This window comes from Miniopterus schreibersii (genome assembly GCF_964146895.1).
Source record: "Miniopterus schreibersii genome assembly, chromosome: 10".
NCBI classification, from domain to species: domain Eukaryota; kingdom Metazoa; phylum Chordata; class Mammalia; order Chiroptera; family Miniopteridae; genus Miniopterus; species Miniopterus schreibersii.
This window is the reverse complement of record NC_138110.1, coordinates 41,993,180-42,016,815: the sequence shown is the minus strand read 5'-3', so window position 1 is coordinate 42,016,815 and position 23,636 is coordinate 41,993,180. Positions and strand designations below refer to the sequence as shown.

Genomic DNA, 23,636 nt, shown 5'->3' with positions numbered 1-23,636 from the left:
CTGTGATAATTATGGTTTAAAAATAATATATAGGTCAAATTACATGATCAATACTGAAAGGTAATTTTCACTTTTTAAAAAGAATCTTCTTAATACAGACTTTGAAGAGATTTTTGGTAGACCCTTGTTCAGCAAGATGAAAACACGGAAATTATGCCTACTGATATAATTACCTCTAGCCACCTTTTAACCTTAATTCATTCTTGAATGCTTTTAGCTCTATTTTAATTTTGCATCTTACATTCCATGTTAATTTGTTACTGGATCCATATTTTAAAGTTGATTGTTCAACTCTATCCTACTTTTAAATTTCCAATCCTTTCTATTTAAGAATATTTTAGCTCAACTTCCTCTCTGCTCTTAGCCTTTGACAGTTGTGATTCTTAAATCATTGGTATCCTAATATTTTCATTCCAGTTTATGCTGTTCTAATTAATCTTCTTAGTCACCTTTTAATCTTTTTAAACCATCTTTCATTCTCACTTATTCTTTACCATATATTTTTTTTAAATAATAGAAGCAAGCAGGAATTACACAAAAAACTGTGTTATCCCTTCAATAAATTCCTAGTTCAGTTTGGGTTGACTTTTCTTAATATTGGAGAATTCTCTAAAGATCACAAAAACCACTTTAAAGACTATACATTTAATTTAATAAAATAACAGTATTTAATATCTTTTACTGTCAATAAAGAGGTGCATGTTTTAAAATATCTGGAACCCAAGAAAAACATAACTACTAGATTTGAGGCATAAATGTGTCAAATGCAGGCCACAAGCTCAGAGAATGGCAAAAAGAAAGTTATATACAGGAAGAGGCTCTCCAGTTAATGTGTCTTCTTAACCTCAGTGAGAAAAAGAATGTGGAACCAGTTTAGAAGCCAGGTTCCTTGGCACCACTTTTAAACCACTCACCTTCAAACCTGCTGATACAGAAAAAAAATGATGTGTGCCTTCCTTTCAGGATTATTTCCCTCTTAATCCTCCCTTCCCTCATTAATGAGGGAAAACATAAACTGCTGGAACAAGGTTATTCCAAATAAGATTTTTAAAATAAGGTCAGCTGAACCCCTGGTTAAAGAATGCTTTTAAAATATAAGATCCTGTACTTGGAAATTCAAGATGACTATAGGATATGATAATACAAAACAGTAAGTTCTAAATCCTCTCCTACAAAAGCAACTGTCCAAATATTTAGTTAATTGGAATCCCTTACATAAGGGTCCACAAATGCTGGTCTTCCAGAGATGGGGGTATATTTATCTTTAAGTGCCTTAAATAAACCTGGAGTTTTAGAGAATTAATTTCTCACATGAGATTTGAGTATTTCTCTATGAATGTCAAGGGGAAAGGTTGGTTGTTCTGCTATAATGCTAATTTTGAAAATGCTTCTTCTAACGCAATTAAAACAAGAGGGGAAAATCTGAGTATCAAACAAATTTTACTTTACAATAGTTAATCACAGAAAACTGTACCCAGTTGAACCAAGACATACAGAATATATAAAACAATACACCTCAAACATCTACCAGCCACCTCAGCCAATTATGTGTATTGAGCCAAACGTCCACATCTAGTGGAATTTCTACCACTTCATAGTAGCTCACAAGCTGCAACCCTTCCTGCACCCACTTCCACAAGTAAATTCACATATTTCTTATAATGGTAATGGATTTCTGAACCACTTAATATGCACTATTACTACTGTTTTTTGCTATTAGTTTCCCTTTTCTTTTTTTTAATGGGTGACTGATGAGATTTGAGTGTCGTGCCTCTAATTCCCATTTTCCCATAAACCCTGTGCTTTTTATTGCACCATTTTACACAGTACAATGATTTTCAGGGCTTTATGAGTTTCCTTATAGCAAAAGTGACTGTACTTTTAAAGGAGTAAGCAATCTACTTTATGTGATAACAAGCTAACCATTTTGATTTGGGTGTCTGTTAAGTGAGATGTTAAGTTTCAACATATAGATTTTCACCCTATCTAGGTACAAATGATACATTCAAATAACAGCAGACTGATGAGAACCACCTAAAGCTACTGAGAATCAATCAAATTGTTTTCTAAGATTATGCTTTTAGCAAGTGTTACACCAATTTCAAATGGCCAAATCAGGATGCTGTATAATTAATACTGCTTCATTGTTTACCTTTACCAGACCTTTTATTTAGTGCCTTCAGAATAGCTATAGATTGCTTTGGTAAGTTGGTGATCTTGATTGTGGATACAGAAATATAGCTGGCCAGGTAGTGTCAACTAAACAAAACACCAAAGACTGGAATTTGGTTTAAGTGAGAAAATCATTTGTCACACATGAATCATTCATAGTTCAATCTAGTACATGAAAAAATTCTTATTTAGCCTGGAATTTTAAATAGTGGTATTTTTCTGTGATAAGATTCTTCTTAGAGGCTCCCTATAAACCTTCTTGTTCACAGTCTTCCAAGCATAAAGTAAAAAGTCTTAAAAATAATCAATCTGCTTGAGATACTTACTTTAATTTTCTCTGCTAAAGCTGCTGTTACATGGATTTCTCTTTCTCCTTCATCATACATTTGAAAAATAAGATTATGCATAACATCGCCTGCTATCCAATTAACTTCATCTTGATGTTTGATCTGGATTGCCTTTTGTCCTTCCACACTGAATATCTGTAATCTTGCAACATGGCTACTGGGAAGCAACTTAATAGTTTTCTCCACAGGTGCCACATTTTTACAACTCTAGGAAGAGAAGAAAACCAATATACGCTGACTGACATCTGTACTTTTTTAAAACACAGTTTTTGGCTTTAATGGTGAAGGTTTTATTACACTGCTTAAAAATTTACTCCAGTATTATAGAAGATCTTATATACTATTAACATTCATGTGTTTTGTAATTAAGAGTATATTATACTACTAACAATTTCATATCTTATACCATTAAGTTATAAATAAAGATAATGGACACTTTCTTAACACAAAAAAACTAGCATGTTTGGACTTAAAAAGATTCCTTTCCTCTTATTTGTAAATTTACTTGTAAGTGCCACAAACTTGTAAAATTTTAATCACATGACATGGACTTGGTAACTAACATTCATTAATAAGAATATAGATGTAAGAAATTAAAAACTTTCAATAAAATCTAGGACCAATAATTGCCATCAAGAATATTATTTAATGATATTGGTTACACTAGTGTTTTTACAATTCATTATTAAGTGGAATAAGTAGACAAGTTTGCTTATAGCTAGATAAGAATCCTAGACGTCCTGAAGACTAGGCTGGCATATTTATAATTTATTATGGGTACATCAGTGTTCCACAGACCAGTCAAGGTGAGCTGGATTAAGCTGTATATGTTGATTTTAGGCACAAGAAATTAAAATCTTACATTATTATTTCATAATCTAGGTATAATACATGGCACAAATAAACAAAATTCAAAAAAAGCCTAAGCCTAAAATACCTTTACAATCTTTCTTAGCTCATGCCTCTTTTTTCATTGGTTACAGTAATTCCTATCAAAGCCCATCCACATGAATGACATAATCAGAATTCCTACCTCTCAGAATATCAGATAAACAATCCATCCTCCATCATATGCATATTTTTTTTGCCTGACTCAAACTCAAGAGTCACTGCCTTTGGATAACATTTTCTAACTGCATATTACATGATATACTTTGGTCTTCGTCTTAACTGACCTGGATTCTTCGGTGTTCTGTCTGTTGATGCTCTGCATTTACATAACCCCTAATAATTTGTTACTCTTGCTTCCAAGCCCAAATTCCTCTCTAAATCCAAATCTTTTCTTCCTGAATCTTCCTGAGAGTACGCTCAAAATAAGTTGGCCATATTATTGAAAAAAGAAAATGCATAACAAGTATTTGAAGATTATCAAAAACAACCAGCTTGAAAAGATAATAATTAAGAATAAAATCATCTTATTCTAATTAAAAAAAATAAAAGCTGTCTTCTACCATTTTGAGGCTCAAAAGGTTATTTGATGTATAATTAATAGGAAAATATCAATCAACTGGAATTAGGATATTCATTATGTACTATATCAATCACTTTTAAGTATTTTACTTGTTCAAATATTTGTTATCCCATTTAGCAACCTTAGGGGATCAATTGCTTATATCAGGCTGGCTTCACCTTCAGCCATGATGTATATCCAATAAAAGGTGTCCTATGGGAATATTAACATAGAAATCTCTTTATATGAAATTAAAAACTATGTTCATTTTTTAAAATTATACATACAAATTAAATGCTTATAGTCCTTCATTGGTAGTTTAAGTGGAAACATTTTCCAAACTTTCTAAGGAACAAGTGTAAACTATAAAAAATAAAACTGACACAACTGTCAAAATTTTATGTCAGAAAAAAATAATTTTGGAAATATGTAAATCCATAATGCTACAGATATGTAAAAGGTCTGGTCAAGAAAATTACTAATATCTGATATAAAATGTTAAATTATTCACTATACCATTTCATGCTGCCTTTTTTCCCCTTTGGCTAAAAAAGCTGCAAATACCTCATTTTATTTTTTTAAAAATTTATCTTTATTGTTGAAAGTATTACAGGTATCCCCTCCCCCCCCAATTGACCCTCTCCACCTTGCTCCCAGCCCCTCCCCAGGCCTTTACCCTGTTATTGACTGTGTCCATGGTTATGCATATATGCATATAACTTCTTTGGTTGATCTCTTCCCACCCTCCACTCCCCTTCCCTCTTTCCTCTGAAATATGATCATCTGTTGCATGCATCAATGTCTCTGGATCTGTTCAGGTTGTCAGATTCTTTTGTTCATTAGCTTCTTCTTAAGAAGACCCGTCAACTTTTCCTGTAGTGCTGGTCTGGTGGTGATGAACTCCTTTAGCTTTTTCTTACCTGTGAAGCTCTTTATCTGACCTTCAGTTCTAAATGACAGCTTCGCAGGGTACAGTAATCTTGGTTGTAGTTCCATGTTTTTCATGCTTTGAATATTTCTTGCCACTCCCTTCTGGCCTGCAAGGTTTCTATTGAGAAATCAGCTGACAGTCGGATGGGGGCTCCCTTGTAGGTAACTAACTGCTTTTCTCTTGCTGCTTCTAACATTTTCTCTTTGTCTTTAACCTTTGGCATTTTAATTATGATGTGTCTTGCTGTGGGCCTCTTTGGGTTCCTCTTGTTTGGAACCCACTGTGATTCCTGGACTTGTAAAGTCGATTTCTTTCCCCAGGTAGGGGAAGTTTTCTGTAATTATTTTTTCAAATAGGTTTTCAATTTCTTGCTCTCTTCTTCTCCTTCTGGCACCCCAATAATATGAATGTTGAGCCTCTTGAAGTTGCCCCAGAGGCTCCTCATACTATCTTCATATTTCTGGATTCTTTTCTCTTTTGCACTTCTGGTAGGGTGTTTTTTGTTTCCTCATGTTCCAAACTGCTGATTTGTTCTCAGCGCCCTCTACTCTACTGTTCGTTCTCTGTAAATTATTAATTTCAGTTCGTGTAGCCTTCATTTCCAATTGGTACTTTATTATGTCATTGATTTTCTCAGTTATTTTCATCATATTCTTACTAATATGGCTGAGCATCCTTATAAACATAATTCTGAACTCTGTATCGGTTAGCTTGCTTGGATCTATTTCATTTAGTTCCTCTTCTAGAGATTTCTTCTGTTCTTTCCTTTGTGATATGTTTCTTTGCCTCCCCACTTTGGCTGCTTCCAGGTGTTTGTTTCTATGTATTAGGTGGAGCTGCTATGTCTCCAGGAATTTGTAGAGTGGCTTTGTGTAGTAGGTGTCCTGTAGGTTCCAGTGGCTCAGCTTCCCCAGTCACCTGAGCTGGGCCTTCTAGGTGCTCCACTGTGTGGGCTGTGTGCACTGTCCTGTTGTAGTTGAGCCTTGGTTGCTGTTGACATCACTGGGAGGAACTGACCCCCTGGCCAAGCAGCTGTGAGGACCAGCTGCAACTACAGCCAAAGAGCTGCTGTGCTGGAGACACCCCTATGGAGCAGGATTTACTTCAGTGGGACTTTGGTGTTCACCAAGTGCCCCCCTTGAGTGTGTCACTCGTGGATGTGGTAGGGTTGTAATCCAGCATGGTCGAGTCTGACCACCAGGTGCACTGTCTCTGGGGCCTCCCTGGAGGTGCAAAGTCAGCCTCTGCCAGTGCCTTGCCCAGGGCCACCCAGTATAAGCTACACAGCAAACCGTAGTTGGCTGCTACCTGTGCTGGGCTTGGAGGTGTCCAGGAGAGGCCAAGCTATGAGCCAATGCAGGGTGCCCCTAGTGCCAGGCCTGGGGCCACTTATCAAGCTGTATGGGGTACACTGCTGCTTGTTTGAGAGATTTTAGGAAAGTCCTAAGCATAGGGCTCAAGAGGCCACTTGCACAGAAAAGTCACTGGAAATGGCTTGGATGAGCTTGCAGTTAGGGAGGGGCGGGGCCTCCAGGAATCACCGGGGCAGAGCCAAAGGTGTGAGTCAGGTGCTTGAGATTCAAATATGGCGCATTCCTGCGGGCTCCGTGCAAGGAGGGCTCGCCAAAGGAAGAATGGCCTCTGCCAGCCCTTCTGCCTGGGAAGAGGCTGCCCCTCCACCTCTCACCCCAATTTCAGGGGAGGTTAGTTCCTCCCCAAGTGTCCCAGGTTCCCTTCAAGCTGCTGCCTGGCGATGGGGCTCAGAGGGAGCGTGTCTGAGTGAGTCCATGTGCGGGCCCTTTAAGAGGAGCTGCCTGGGACTCCCACAGCCTCAGGGACCCTCAGTGACAGTCCCCGCTGGTTTCACAGCCCGGAGTTGTGGGGACGTCTCTTCCTGGCCCTGGAGCCCTGGGCTGGGGGCCTGATGTGGGGCTGGGACCCCTCACTCCTCCGGGAAACCTCCACCGTCGAGATGTCCCTCCCGGGTTTACCCACGGCACCAGGTGTGGGCCTGCGGCCACATCTCCGGGGTTCAGCCCCAATCCGCCCAGGTCTCTGCCCCTCCCACAGGTCTCCGTGCTTCTTCAGTTCCCTGGTTGTAGGGCTTCTGTTCAGCCAGATTTCAGGAGGCTCTGAGTGATGGTGGTTCCATATTTTAGTTGTAATTGTGATGTGGCTGCGGGAGGCCGAGGGTGCAGCTGCTACTTATGCCACCATCTTGTTTCCTCTAATACCTCATTTTTAAAAGTCAAACAACTTTACAGAATTTATTATAAACCTCTTAAAGGATATTTGTATGAAGACAATATAATAGCAATGAATAACAACTTACAGGTATTTCAATTTTAGCTTTAAGCGTCTGGTCTTTTTTAATATTCTGAACTTGAATTGCAGATCCTGATAAAATACTGGTTCCAGAACTACTGCAATCCACAGTATAGAGTGGAAGATTAGGAGCACCTAAAAACTATTAGAAACATAAAAAATAATTTAATACCTCAATAACTGTAATGTATTATTAAATAATTTCAATTATGAAATTATTAAATAAATTTTCAAGCACTTCACTACAGCTACTATTTCTGGCAATAAATTAGAAAATTCTAAGTAGAATTCACTAATATTCTAGGGAATTTCTGAGTAAAAAAAAGTTAATTTTCTATATTTCTAGGTAAAATTTATCTGTTTTGGAAGAAAATCCGATTCCCTCAACCACTCACTATTCTTTCTTTTTTTACTACACAAACTATTTGGGTTTTCCTTTCCTTTTAGTCATTTTCGTTTATCCATCCATCCCCAATACTGAGGAATAGTTCTATCATCTTATTCATAAATTAAATACTTCACCTGAAATAAGGTGAATGAACCAAGGAAGGAGAGGAGAGGAATCTTTAGTTCATAAATTTCTTTAGGAAACTCAGCATAGCTTACATTTTTACTGGCCTAGGGATCCTGAAAACTATTGGCAATGAGATATCCCACAAATTTCTCCATGGGATAATCATTAAAGACACAGATACTATATGACTTACTAAAAAGCAGCTAAAAGATACAGTCATTTCCATTTACTACAATGGGATTTAAAATAAAATCTACATATTCTTTATCTTACAATAGCTTACCTTACAATGAACAATCAATTTTGGTTGTGCTGTTATATTGTCTGATTCATCCAAAACTTCTACCTGAAATGGGAAAGCTGTTCCATTTTCTATAACTAAAATTTCAGAATCAGGTTTCACTTTCAGTCGATGAGGGGGACCTACAAGAAAATTATAACGAAAGATTCAAGTTTCTAAGACTGAAATATTGAAAAAGCAAAAGAAACCATTTTTAACATTTCAATGTTTAATATTTTATAAATAATGCTAAGACAAAAACTAACCAATATCTATGTTTTATCATTTATATCCCCCAACTGCATAAATTCTACATATGAGCAGAGTTGTCTCAACTGTATAAAAATGTCTGATGTGTAGACTTAGTTTTATGCAACGAATATATGACACAGTGATAACTCATGCTAGAAATCACCTATACACCATACATTCTTAAAATAGGTTCTGGGGGAAAAGCATTCAAGAAGAAAAGCAAAGTTTATTTAATAAACTACATTTTTATTTACTAACAAACTTTATACAATGACTGATTTCTCAGGCACAGGTAACTACAAGCCTGTTTTAAGTAATAATGTTCAAAGGATCAGTTTGTGTAATGATATAATGAGATAATTTTATTAGATTGCTCACTACTTTGCTGTCATAAGCAAATTACAACACAAGCTTCCTCTAAGATTAATAAAAGAGGGTTTTATACTTCTGTAGCAAGGTGACTTGATGTCTCTATAAACACTGATTTTTTCAAATTCAATTTACGCTAAATGCTGGTAACACAAGTGTATAAAGAACAGTTACCATAAACATTTATTTTACTTTACAATATTATTAGTTAGTATTTTTTACTATATGCCAAACACATTAAATTTTAATAAAGTACTATTCTCATATAATCCTCACAATGATCTTAATAAAGAAGGTAATATTATTGTCCCTATTTTATAGACAAGGAACTGGGATCTAGAGAGATTAAGTATCCTGTCCAGGCCAAACAGCTAGAGAGTAGCAGACACGGGTTTAAGTTCTGGTCTGTAATATGAAAACTGTTGACCATTATCACTATACAGTGCTACTTCCTACTTGATCACTTTCACTCTTGAATTCTAAAACAATGTCAGAACCACCTCGTTACTAATCCATACTTTTAGTTAATTTCTCAAATAAAAGCATTATGTGTTTATTAATATGTAATACTTTATTATACTTTTACTAATGTACCAATTTTTACATCTTTATCAATTCATGCTTGGGGGAAATCTCAAACTACTGGAATTTGTAAAAGGAAATAAAATAGCCAATGTTTCTTTTCACTTAAAACCAGTACAAAAGATCAGATATAAAGATATAATCATGGTATCATTAATATCAGAGCTAAAACTTACATCCCAAACACCGTTCTAGGCATTTTACAAGCACATGCAGTTCTCACTTTGAGCAGTACTGTGTTGAGAACCTCATTCATATTGAAACTGGGTCCTCCATTCAGTTACCATAGAACTGTGCAAAGGAAGGGTTGCCTATATTAACTCATTTAATCCCCACAACTCTGAAAATAAATATTCTCATTTTACACATGAAGAAACTGACACATATAAGTTTACCTAGCTCATAAGTGTCAGATTAGATTCAAACCCAGAAGGGTTGAGTCTAGAATATACTCTGTGAATCTCTAAAATAAGATTGTCCCTCAAATTAGCCATCATTTTCTACCCTGTGTAACTTTAATGTAACTTCACTTCCAAACTGGTAAGTCATTATCAAGTTAACAACATAAATACATGAGAAACTTTTTTTCTTAAAATACAAAATCATCACAGTTGTTTCAGAAAAGGTAAAGTACTGATCCAGTTCTAATATAAGCCTAATAAGTATAGCCCTAAAAATAGTTCCCAAAAAAATTTTCAGTATTCAAATTTTCCTCCCAAAGTTATTTTTAGAATTTCACTAAAGTCTTCAATGTTTTCCTGTTTCTTATTTGGTCATTTCTGTCAGTTCTATGTTTGACATTCATATGTGTTTCCAAGACTTATACCATAATACTTCACCTTTAAAAGCATCATTATACATTATTATAAGAATGTTATTTAAAAGGTAAATATTAGGAATATTTCTTAAAATAATATTACCTGGTAGTAATCTAATTTTCAAAATTTGCGACTCTTCTTTAAAACCCGGAAGAATAACCTTCAGATTAAAATTCTGTTGAAAAAATTTACAAATCCAAGTCTTAAATAAATACTTAAGTATGTTATCACCTCAGTTCTGATTTGTTTTTGCTTTTTGTTTTCATACCATTATAAAAAACTACTTAGCAATTTTATATTGACTAAAATTATATATACAATTATATATTTACGTATGTATTTAAGAGATATAGGTAAAATAGTTTACATACTGCTTCTTTACAGACAACAGTCTCTTCAGATTTATAAGACATAACCTCTGAATAATGACCAAAATCAGGATTGACATAAAAAATGTAGGAAAATAGTCAAGTGGAAAAACACAAAAATCTACAAATCTACAAATACAACATAGTATATTCTGGATTAGATTCTGGGAAAGAAAAAAACACTAGTGAATAAACTGGAAAAATATAAATATAGTCCATAGTGCTGTTAATAGTACTGTATCAATGTTCATTTCTTAGTGTGGATAAATACAGGATGGTTACATAAGGTGTTAACAGAGAAAGCTGAGTGAAGAGTAAATGTGAACTCGGTATTCTATCTTTCTAATTCCTCTGTAAACATGAAGTTATTTCAAAATGAGAAGTTTTTTAAAACTTAGTAGTTTTCGTAAATTTATCTCATAAAAATCAAATTTTCCATTCAAGTTCTTAGTCCAATAAAATATAAATTCAGAAGGAAGCACAAAACTTGATTTTTAATTTGATTTGATTATACACTGCAGTATATAGTACTTAAATTCACATGTCCTATTTTAAACATCATTCTGAGAGGGAAATATTTAAAATATATATTGAAGGTAATGATACAGTGAAAAAAGAGTATGATTACTTAAGTTATTAGCCATAGTGTTCCTTTTAGTCATATAAATCAATTAGTTCTTTATATACCTAATTGAAAATAAATTACCTTACTGAAGTTTATGGCTTTACTTTCCCTAACCTTATCCCTCCCAAGACACTTTTATCCAAATACCAAACCAAATATGTTTACAGAAGTGAGCTAAAGTTTCTCATATATTTGTTTCTGTTCTAAGAATTCAAAAATAGACGGTAAAAGAGAGAGAAAAAGTGAGTACTGGAAGTATCAGGGGAAACACTTTGTAAAGTATATGATTGTCTAACCGCTATGCTGTAACCAATACAAAATAATATTGAGCCCGGCCGGGCGTGGCTCAGCAGTTGAGCATGGACCTAGGATCCAGGTGATGGGGGTTCGATTCCCGGTCAGGGCACATGCCCAGGTTGTTGGGCTCGATCAGTGACTCTCTCATCATTGATGTTTCTCTCTCTCTCTCTCCTGTCCTCTCTCTGAAGTCAATAAAGATATATTTAAAAAAATAAAATAAAATAATAATAATAATATTGAAAGTAAACTATAATTAAAACTTCACACACACACACACACACAAAAGAAACAATACAGTACTGGATATTTGTATTAAAAAATGGCTTTGAATGTGAAAAGACTAAAATAAAGATGATGGAGACAGTGGAAAAATAGTTAATTAATAAATGTTTAACAATAGTAGCAAACATGCTGATTTTTCTTAGAGACGTAAATGGTAAGTCAGGTGACAAGATCTTGATTAATTCCTAAGAACCCAACATTACTGTCATCTTGTTACAAAAATAAGTTCTTTGATTTTCAGTTTATAATTTCATTTTTACAACAGTAACATTTATTTACAATGCTTACCTTGCCTTGACAAGAGTTTACAGAGCCCTTAGCTATAACACCTCGAATTACACAATTCGGTCCCTTGGTTATTTCTTCATATTGTAAAGATAAACCACTGGAAAAAAAATAAATTATTTTGTAACTTCTCCTCTATTACCTACAAATAAGCTGCAAATGCGTTTTATTTTCTCATATGCCATTCACATGTTTAATTCATTTTTAAAATAAAATAGTATTTTTTAAAATAGGAAGAAATGACTGCAGAGAAAAGCAAATTCCTATTAATTTCTTTTCCACAGAAAAATGATCCAACAAGTATAGATAAATGATAACAGAAAGCGAAATACTGCAAATGATAGATATGTTGTAAATGTAAAACTGCATATATTAAATTTGTAAAGATACAAGGTAGGAAATAAGCAAATGCTATACAATGGGTATAGGCCTAGGGTGAAAAAAAAAATCCAAATAGGACAGGTTTAAGCATTTCTTCACACTTTGCCATGGATTCTGCCAAATCTTTCACCCAGTGGGATTTTAGAGAATTTTTGGCATCTATTAAACTGAATGGCAAATTTAGATGAAGTCCAAAATATCAAGTACAGCCTTGTAAGGATGTAATCTTGTTAGACTATATACTGAGATCCCTAATCTACTACCACGGGCAATTTGATTTCTAAATCACCTTTGAACATGTACAGATCTTTAGAGTGTAAACATTTTACTCTGTCAAGAGGTAAGGTGAGAAAATAAAGAAAAAGTACACCATGATGGAGAAAAAGCCTAATTTTTCTGAAGAATGGAATTTAAATATTTACAAGTATTTCTGAATTAACTGTAAAAATTAAACAACATGTTTGTAAAAAGGTGCACAGTGGCATACAAGATAAACTCCTTGGGGAAGATGGCACACTAAAGGCACACATCTATTTTCACGACCTCATAAAACCTCAGAAATATGACAACAAAGAGATTCCTTTAATTTACTGTGAAAGAGAAAGATAAGGAAAAGGAGGAAAGGAGGAAGAGACAAGCACAACAAAACTTACTTGAATATAGTAACGAATGACTTAGTAGTCTAAAAACAAAAAACTAAACCCTAAAATAGCAATGGAAAAAGCAGGAAACCAATCTATACCACAGAATTCCCAGGTGTATGACTCAGGAATTGGTGGTACCAGTTATCTCTAAAAGTGGGGTCAAAAGAGAAAGGCAAAATAGACAGACAAGTAAGTAAATAATTGTGAAAACCTACATTCCCGGATCTCTCCTCTCTGCTTCTGTCAGATGACTAAAAGATGATTCTCTGAAAAAGGCTAAAGCAGAGACTCTCTGAACCAAGGGAAAGTTGAAGGAGAGGGTAAGATAATAAAGAGATTAGAAGAGGTAATCCAGAATAAATGCATGTAGATGCTGAGCCCTTCACATCCCCATTCTCATCCCAGCTTTGTTACTGGACTGGTCAGGAACCTGGAGCGCCAAACTATTCCTCTCCAAACAAGAGACTAAAGATTTCTCTTCCAGAAAACAGCCCAGCCCAAGAAAAAAAAGACCTAAAGATACTGACAACAGGGTCTCCAAGAAAGTGTTACAAGCAGATCACCCTATAGTGGAGTTCATAGTCATCAGCATCTCCCACACTCCAAGTCTCCCATCTGCACTTTAGTTCTGCACTCAATTATAAGGAGATGACCAGTAATTACTAGATACCTGTAGTAAAGAGAGGAAAACATAAAACAGCTTGGAGACAACAGAGATTATCTGTGTAGGTAAAGTATTTTTAAAAACTACCATTTATTTATCAGTGAAAAAAAGTATTACATTCATAAAACAAAAAGAATAGCTACAAAAGAACATTCAGAAAACCAGAAATAATCTTAGAAATTAAAAGTATAGCAGAAAGGAAAAACTCAATGGAAAAGTTATAAAGATAAAGTTGAGAAAATTCTGTCAGAAATTAAGAAAAATAGAAAAATTAGGAAAATAAGAGAACCAGTCTGGAAGGTTCAATATCAAATAAATAAGGATCCCAGAAAGAGAAAACAGTGATAATGGAAGGTAGAGAATGAAGTACTTCAAATAATGAAGAGACCTAAACAGACATGTATCACTATAAAATTTTGCCCTGTTAAGAATAAAAAGTAGACCCTATAAGTGTCCAAAGAGAAAACACAGGAAACATAAAAAGGAAAATGAACCAAGTTTAAATTTATTAGCAACAGCAAAAGTTCAAAGGCAGAAATGGAGAAATGCTTTCATAATTTTGACAGAAAATAGTGTCCATTTTTTAATTTAATCAATCATTAGGTTAGAAAAAAGACGTTTGCAGAGCAATAATTTTATCTCACGTCCCCTTTCTTAGGAAACTAGTGAATGTGCTTCAGTAAAAGGAGAGGAAAATGGGGATGCTTATAGAAAATGGGAGATCTATGAAAGGTTAAATGCTAAATAAAATAAGCCACTTCACAGATTCATGATTCAGGAATATTTCCTCAGGGACCTCAGAGCCATCTCTCTGAAGTGTACTCATCAATGAAGATAAAGCTCTATCTCCCAGTTTCTTGGGCCTTACAGTCAGCTGAGTCCAAATTTCAAACCCCACATCCAGACATAAAGATACTTAGCAATTTGTTTTGAAAACATGAATATAATGGGTTGGATCCACTTATCAATATAAAAGTGTAAGATTTCCTACAGTCTTTGCAATCTCTTCACTGAATTGCCTATGATGAATGTCACATTCTGGCTTAATGTTTATTCAACAATATTTTCTTTCTCTTCCACATCTGTGAAGAAGTTTTCTAGGCTGGGAGTAGGTTTTGTTTTTAATTATGTTTTCCAAATACAGGAGACAAAGGAAATCCCAGGATGAAGGTGAAGGAAGATCACAGAATGACAACTGTTAATGAGCCTAAAAACAACTGGTCTGGACTGGAATACACCACAAGTTCCAAGAGAGATGTTTCCAAGAATATAAAAGTAACAGATTATTTACGCACCTAAACATCTTAAGAAGAGACCAGATAATTGGCAGAGAATTTAGGGTTTAATTTTTAATATACGTAGCAAAGAAAAAGTATAACAACAAAGTTGTACAACAGAGAAAGTGACTAGCATTTACTTATACTTGTAATAAAAAAACCACTATATTACTAATCAAGCCAGAATATAACTTTATTGAAAGAGGAAACAGAAAGGAGGCTTATTTGTAATAGAAGTGATGTCAAGAGAGTATGTTCTCATCTTCCATAACCATAAATCAACAGATAATGCTTAACACTGAAGAATCAAGAAGTAGCAATATAAAAGTTACTTGAAATACGGCAATAGTTACTAAAAAATTCAAGTGCAAAAGTTGAAAGTGGTTCACTTTGTGAAATGTGGATTACGGGTGGGGTGGGGAGGGCACAAGGAAAAGGAACTGCTCTTTTTTTATAATAAGCCTTATCAAATTATTTGATTCTTTAGAGAATATATGTGAATAATTTTAAAAAATACAAGTTAACACTGGAAAAAAAAAATCTAAGAAATCCACTCAGACAATGGTCATATATAATTTGTTGAAGATAAATTCACAAAGCAATGCCACTATGATTTTTTTTTAAAAGTCCAAAATCTTAAATATCAATACATGTATGTGAGAGAGACTTCACATGTAAGAATATCCTATCCAGGATACGATGGAAATTATAACTGATAATAGGTTAACGGTTACAGGTGTCAAGTGATGCACTATTTGTGACTGTATGGGATTCTTTTTAGTGTTTTATTTATTTTTTACTTATTGACTGATTTTTAGAGAGAGAGGAAGGGGGGAGAGCAAAGAGCAAGAGAGTGAGAATAACATTGATTTGTTGTTCCACTTATTTTATGCATCCCTTGGTTGCTTCTTGTATGTGCCTTGACCAGGGATCGAACCCACAACTTTGGCATATCAGGATGATGCTCTAAACAACTGAGTGAGCTTCCTGGCCAGGGCTTTAGTGTTTTATTTTTAGACAAACATGTTTAAGTACACTTAACACTTGAACAGCATTGTCTTGAATGGTGCAGGTCCATTTATATGCAGATTTTTAAAAATAGTGTAAATGTAATTTTATCTTCCTTATGATTTTCTTAATAACATTATCTTTTCTCTAGCTTACTTTATTGGAATAGAGCATATAATACATATGACATATAAAATATGTGTTAAATGACTGTTTATGTTATTGGTGAGGTTTGAACTTAACAGGTGACTATTAGTTAAGTTTTTGGGGAGTCAAAAGTTAAACTCGTGCCCGGCTGGGTGTGGCTCAGCAGAGGATCGACATAGGATCCAGGAGATCACAGTTCCATCCCCGGTCAGGGCACATGCCAGGATTGCAGGCTCGATCCCCAGTCAGGGGCACGCAGGAGGCAGCTGATCAGTGACTCTCATAATTGATGTTTCTATCTCTCACTCTCCCTTCTCTCCCTTCCTCTCTCTGAAATCAATAAAGATATATTAAAAAAAAAAAAAAAAAGTTAAACTCGAATTTTTGATTGTGTAGGGGTCAATGACCATAATCTCCACATCGGTCAAGGGTCAACTGTATTCAAGTCTTCCTTTACTGTTTAATATTTAAATGAATGTGATATGTCAAAAGACAAGAATCACTTTTTCATACTAAGAGAACATAAATCTGTAAAATTAATTTTAAGTATTTTTTATACCTATGTATTGCTTTTCAGGAACCTAACCATGGTATAAATCTAGATAGCAAATAATCTACACCTCACTAATCTGTGAGCTTCTAGAAGACAAAGACAATGTCCTGATTCACTTCTATATCTCCAGTTAGCATATGTTTGGAATATAGTACATGTTCAAATGACTGAAAGAGTAAACAATTATACCATAAGGGAAAAAATACATACAGATGACAAAAGAAAGTATATATAACAAGTGGTCCCCAAAAGTCAAATTTGGTAGCCAATGCAGTTAAAAAAACAACTCTACAAAACCTAGCATTCATATTCTTTAAACTGATGATGAATTTCTTCCTAGGCACCACAGAAAGAAGTGATGAAAAATAACGAACCACCTCAATTATATCACCGGACAAATTGCTAAATTTTTAAGAGTTATTTCTTAATATAAGCCAATCATATTACACTAAAGAACTATTAAGTATAGTCAAATTCTAAGAAAGAACTCAAATTTACATGGAAAGCATATACTTTATTGCTATGGATTTTAAAACAAACCAAAATAAACTGCATTAGCAGGTTAAAAACCTAGTAGGTACTATCTCTCAGTTTAAATGATAACTTCTAAGCAAACAACAATAACATAAACATGTTATAACTAACAATTAATTACCAGGAGACATCATATCATACTTACCAAAAGAAATGAAGAAAGACAGATCTATTAGTCTTGCCTAAAGAACTTTAACAGTAAATTCAGTCAAAACAAATTTTAGCGAGTCAATTTACACATGACCCTGTAGTCACAGAGGATAGCTTAGAGCTAAATACATCCCCCAAATATCATAAAAGCCACTAAACATTTTAATGATAATACTGAAGGTAACCACATACAAAATATTTAAGCTCCCCCACACAAAAGAGAGAGAGTGTAAATGCTTAGCAAATATTAAACGTCAAATACAAGTTGATACTTCAAAATACCTTGCTTCAAGAACTGGCTGAATATCATTTATTAGTTGACTAGTATGACCAAATTCATCCTGGAACTCCAGAGGGATATTGAATGGAACTCCAACACGAAAAGGAGGATCCAGAAGACCAAATGAAAACTTCTCTGGCTTACCCTCTTTAAAAAAATAAAGGTAAAAATAAAAAGCAAATTCATTGGTCAGAAAACTCATTGTAAGTCAGAAACAGATGCATTTATATACGGGAAATTAAAATATGATAAAGATGGCATTTTAAATCTGTGCAAAAATTACATAAATTATATTTAAAATCCACTAATAAAGTTAGATCTCTATTTTATCCCATACATAAAAGTAAAATTCTAGAAGTAGAGATTATTAGAATAAAGAATATGCTTATAACTCTATCATAGGAAAAACTAAGGCAAAACATTATTAAATATATAATTAATAGGTACAAACAGATTTATACCTACACCTTTTTTTTTTTTTTAAATATATCTTTTATTGATTTCAGAGAGAGAGAGATAGAAACATCAATGATGAGAGTCATTGATCGAGCCCGCAACCTGGGCATGTGCCCTGACCGGGAATAGAAACCCGATCGCCTGGATCCTGGGTCGATGCTCAACCGCTAAGCCACGCCCGGCCGGGCTATAACTACATCTTATTAGATACAATAAACAAAGTTAGAAGTCCTATATGAGAAAATATCTGCAACGCATGCAACACAGAATTAAAATCCAGAATACATAAAACCTCCTCTAAACCAGCTATTCTCAAAGTATAATCTCTAGTCTAACAGTTTCAGTCATCCCTGGGAAATTATTAGAAATACAAATCCTAGGGTTCACCTCAAATCTACGAAGTCAGTAACTCTGTGATGCCCTGCAATCTGTTAAGAAGCCCTGCCAGTGATTCAGATAAAAGCTAAATTTGAGAACCACAGCTTTAACTATTGAAATGGCCATAGCAAATGAACAGGCTTTCACAAATGACATAAAATGTCCAATAAAGGCTGGAAGAGGTGCATAACCTAATAATTAAAGAAATAATTTAACTGCCAAATAGCTAAATAATAATATAGGTTGGCCAGGAATGATCATAGGGAAACTGGAACTCTCACTCTGTTGGTGAGGGTACCACACCTTTTGGGAAGGCAATTTGACAGTAAATATATAGGGGTGTCCCAAAAAAAGTATACACACTGTAACAGCTGATAGCTCAATTTTGATAATGAAATGTATTTTATTAAATACTGCCTTTATAATTATTCAAAGTGTGTGTATACATTTTTTTGGGACACCCTATATATATCTTTACAATGTTAAAGCACATGCACTTCAGTTTGACAATTCTACTTTTTGGTATCCACACTAGAGAAATTCTAGCACAAAGCAAACATAATTTTTTGCCCCATAAACCAATATAGTCTGTAATAGCCAAAAAAAAAAAAAAAAAAAAGGAAAGCAATTAAAATGTTTGTCAACAGAAAACTGCTGGAATGTGTTCCACAGCTGTTTTAAAAATGTGGAAGATTGCCCTGGCCAGTTTGGCTCAGTGATTAGAGCATTAGCCTGCAGACTGAAGGGTCCCAGGTTCAATTCCAGCCAAGTGCAGGAACCATGGTTGTAGGCTTGATACCTTGCCCAGTCAGGATGCGTGCAGGAGGCAACCAATCAATACGTCTCTCTCACACTGCAGTTTTTCTCTCTCTCTCTCTCTCTCTCTCTCTCTCTCTCTCTCTCTCTCTCTCTCTCTCCTCTCTCTTCCCCTTCTACTCCCTCTGAAGCAATGGAAAAAATATCCTCAGGGGAGGATTAAAAAAAAAAAATGTGGAAGATTTATATGTCCAAAAAGGAAAGATCTCCATGGTGGCCTATCTCATAAAGGCGGCAAAGTGATCACAGGCACTTACATCAGTTTTCTCAAAAACCCCATAATAACAACACTACAGAAATTTTTTTACTCTTAAAGGGGCCTAAACCTATAAAAGCAACACAGAAAAAAAAGACAGCAGTAATAGAATTTGAAAGCTGGAGAACATACAGATAAATGTCACTTAGCAGAAAGACCCAAGAACCTCAACTCCTCAATCACAACAAAGTAAGCAAAGAACCAATCTAATTCACTCTACAGGACACCTAAAAATCTCAGGGATGGTTGAATCAAATTGGAGTGAAAGTGAATGAAAAAAGGAAGACCTGCTGAAGTCTGTTTAAGAAACAGTTCCATGGATCCCCACCCTTCAATACACAGCGCCAGTTAACTGCCTTCCTCAGCCCCAGCAATAGATGGGGAAGCTTATTATGTGGGGAAGATAAAAAAGAGTAGGTCTAAGGAATGAGGAAAACAGCACTACCAAAAGTGTCATAGTTTACTGAAAATAGAAAAATCAAGTGAAAATTAAATACTGAATGTGAAACTCAATCTTCCCCAGCTTGGCTCCCAAAATGTAGGCAGCCAGGTGTTTACCCGTGCCTAGCAGGAGACTGGAAGGCTCCATCCACTCTGGGGAATCTGAATAAAGAAAGAAAAACCTAAAAATGTCCACATCATAATCTCCCCAAATAAAATAAAAGTTTTCAAATGTCCTATTCTTAAATGTGAGTAAATCACCAGTCATATGAGAGCATCTAATATGAAAGACCCAAATACACACACACAAAATCAACATGGAGGAAAAAAAGTTTAAAAGTTTCAAGAAAAAATGCTACTATTATTAACAGGCTCAGAGAATAAAGATACTGAGTCCATGAGGTAGAAGAAGAATACACTAAAAGGGGATAAACAGAATAAAAAATACATTTTAGAAAGTAAAAATTGAGCCCTGGCAGGTGTTGCTGTGTTGACTGAGCATCTTCCCACGCACCAAAAGGTTGCCAGTTCCATTCCTGGTCAGGGCACATGCCCAGGGTGGAAGTTTGGTCCCCTGTCAGGGTGCATAAGGGAGGTAACCAATGTTTCTCTCTCACACTGATGTTTCTCTCCTCTCCCTCTCCCTTCCCCTCTCTCTAAAATCAATAAAAACATAATTTAAAAAAAAAAAGAAACTAAAAAATGATAGCAGGAAAAACCTCAACAGAAAGTGTAATGCATCATGTTAATGAAATCTCACATAAAGTAGAAAATTAAAACCAAGAGATAGAAACTAAAAAAGAATATCAGTACATCAGTCAAGAGGTCCAACATCTTAATATCAGATATTGCAGAAAGACAAAACAGAGTAGGAAATCAAAATAATTCAAGAAAAATTCCTAGAATTTAAAATTTCAGAAATTGGGACAAAAAAACTGACTCACCAAATACCTGGCAGTTGGGAAAGAGTAGTTTATATGCAAAAGTCAGAAATCAGAATAGCTTTAGAGACTTTACCAGAAACAATGAAAGCTAGAAAACAATGTCTTCAAATTTTAAAAGAAATGTAATTGTCAAGAATTGCAAAGTCACTTTAAGATCAAAACTGTTAGGCAACTGGTTGAACATCTTTTACTAAATTATCTATCTATTCCTCCTTAATTTATAATACCACCTTTAGCATATAGTTATATATTAGTATTGTGCTTACCTTTAACAGAAAATTTAATTGCTTTAGACGGTAGTGGTCTTCCAGCATAAGTGTCTGCATTACTTTCATTCAAAACAACTTGTAATTTCAATGTATAATTTCCCAACTTTTGAATATTCTCTGGAAAAATAAAAAAGAAATTATAAATCAAGTCAACATCGCACTGATATGATTTTTAACATTCAGAATAACTCACCCATTTTTTTAAACCAGTAAGGCCATTTTCCTCCATGTTGACTAATATGTGAAATGATTTCTTTATTTCCACTGGAAGCTTAATAAGAGAAAAAAAAAAAAAAAGCACTTATACCTGTGCAACTGAATAAAGAACATGAACATATAATGTCACAATAGCATCAAATATTTCTTTTTTGCTGTAATTTTTAAAAATTATTTTGAAACTTTGATAGGTCTAAAGCTATCCTATGGAAGTGAACAGCATAATGAAAATTTACTCATTCAGCTCACTAAGTTCCTTTATTTCAATTCTTTAAAATTATGTGTAAATAAGCTTAATTAGGCAATCAAAAGAATACAGAGATATATTTTGATATTAAAATTCATTTTCCTTAAAAGTTTTTTTTCAATGGGTGGGGGTTCAAGATAGCAGCAGAGTAAGGGGATATTACTCACCAAGCCTCCCAGAACCAAACTGGATATTACAGCTATATTGCGGAACAACCACCCTGAAATACTAACTGGAGACTATCTGTAGAGGAGACTTTTAACCAAAGACTACACATCAGGACTACATCAGAATAACTTGCATGACGTGGCTGGAGTTGAGTCTCACAGCCATCCTGAGCATTGATCCCATATACAAACGGGCCAACAGCAATCAAGACCCAATTACAACATGAGGACCCACATAATCCACACAAAGGACATTCCGAGAGCATACAGCTCAGAAGATCAAGGAGACTGTGCCACTGGGTCCCACAGGATACCTACTTCATAAGGCCACACCATGAACACCGGGAGTCATAGCAGATCTATCTAATACATAGAAGCAAACACAGAGATAGCTAAAATGGGAAACAAAGAAACAGACCCCAAATGAAAAAAATAGGATTATCTCCAGAAAAAGAGCTAAATGAAATGGAGGAAAGCAATTTGTCAGTATAGAGTTCAAAGTAATGGTTATAAAGATGCTCAAGGAACACACTGAGAATTATAAAAAACTTAGTGGGACCTATAACAGCATGAAAAATAAAATAGAAACTGTGAACAAGAACCAGTTAGAAATAAAAAATACTGTATCTAATTTCAAGAATACACTTGAGGGCCCTAGCAAGTTTGGCTCAGTGGTTACAACGTTGGCTCTCAGACTAAAGGGTTCTGGGTTGGATTCTGGCCAAGGGCATGTACCTCAGTTGCAGGCTCAATCCCTGGCCCCAGTTGGGCACAAGTGGGAGGCAACAAATTCTTGTGTCTCTCTCACATTGATGTTTCTCTCTCTCCCCCTCCCTCTTCCACTCTCTCTGAAAAGCAATGTAAAAAATATCCTTGGGTGAGGATAAAAAAAGAATACACTGGAGGGAATTAAAAGTAGACTGGATGAAGCAGACAGTCCAATCAGTGATTTGGAAAACAAGGTAGAAAAAACCACTCAATTAGGGCAGGGGTAAAAAATAAAAAAGCAGGATAGTTTAAAGGAACTTTGGGACAACATGAAATATAACAACATCCGCATCATGGGGTTACCAGAAGGAGAAGAAAGTGAGCAAGAAATAGAGAACCTGTTTGAAGAAATAATGAAAGAAAACATCCTGCCCAGCCAGAGTGGCTCAGCAGTTGAGCATCAACCTATGATCCAGGAGATCTCGGTTCGATTTCCGATCAGGGCACATGCCCGGGTTGTGGGGTCAATCCCCAGTCGGGGGCATGCAGGAGGCAGCCAATCAATGACTCTCTCTCATCATTGATGTTTCTATCTCTTTCCCTCTCCCTTCCTCTCTCTCTGAAATTAATAATATATATATATGTGTGTGTGTGTGTATTTTTTTTAAAGGAAAACATCACTAACCTGGTGAAGAAAAAAGTCACACAAGTTCAGGAAGAAAAGACACTCCCAATCAAGAGGAACCCAAAGAGACCCACACCAAGACAAATCATAATTAAAATGGCAAATGTTAAAAAGACAAAGAATCTTAAAGGCAACAAAAGAGAGACAAAAAAACAAAATCAATCTGACTTTAAAATGGGCAAAGGACCTGAACAGACATTTCTCAAAGAAGATGTAGAGATGGCCAATAAGCAAATGAAGAGATACTCAAAATCACTGATTAGGGAAATGCAAATTAAAACCCCAATAAGGTATCATTCACAACAATTAGCATGACTCTTATAAAAATAAAACAGAAAATAACATGTTGGCAAGGATGTGGAGATATTGGAACCCTTCTATATTGCTGATGGGAATGAAAAACGGTAGTCACAGTGAAAAACAGCATGGCAGCTCCTCAAAAAGTTGCTCACAGAATTACCATGTGACCCAGCAATTCCACATCTAGGTATATATGCCAAAAAATTGAAATCAGG

The 23,636-nt window shown here is 35.0% G+C and overlaps 1 protein-coding gene across 2 annotated transcripts in view; it reads right to left on the bottom strand.

Annotated features, from left to right (window-relative positions):
- Window positions 1-23,636, bottom strand: part of SMCHD1 (structural maintenance of chromosomes flexible hinge domain containing 1) — a gene marked incomplete at its 3' end in the record, with an annotated part of 116,322 nt that overhangs the window by 46,849 nt on the left and 45,837 nt on the right. For both annotated transcript variants that reach the window (XM_081148582.1, XM_081148583.1), the window contains exons 18-25: window positions 21,292-21,369; window positions 21,096-21,215; window positions 17,541-17,685; window positions 11,904-12,000; window positions 10,143-10,215; window positions 8,023-8,162; window positions 7,233-7,367; window positions 2,499-2,726 (exon numbers count right to left, since the gene is read on the bottom strand). In XM_081148582.1, coding sequence (XP_081004708.1) covers window positions 2,499-2,726; window positions 7,233-7,367; window positions 8,023-8,162; window positions 10,143-10,215; window positions 11,904-12,000; window positions 17,541-17,685; window positions 21,096-21,215; window positions 21,292-21,369 — 1,016 coding nt within the window. The remainder of the gene's footprint in view (window positions 1-2,498; window positions 2,727-7,232; window positions 7,368-8,022; window positions 8,163-10,142; window positions 10,216-11,903; window positions 12,001-17,540; window positions 17,686-21,095; window positions 21,216-21,291; window positions 21,370-23,636) is intronic.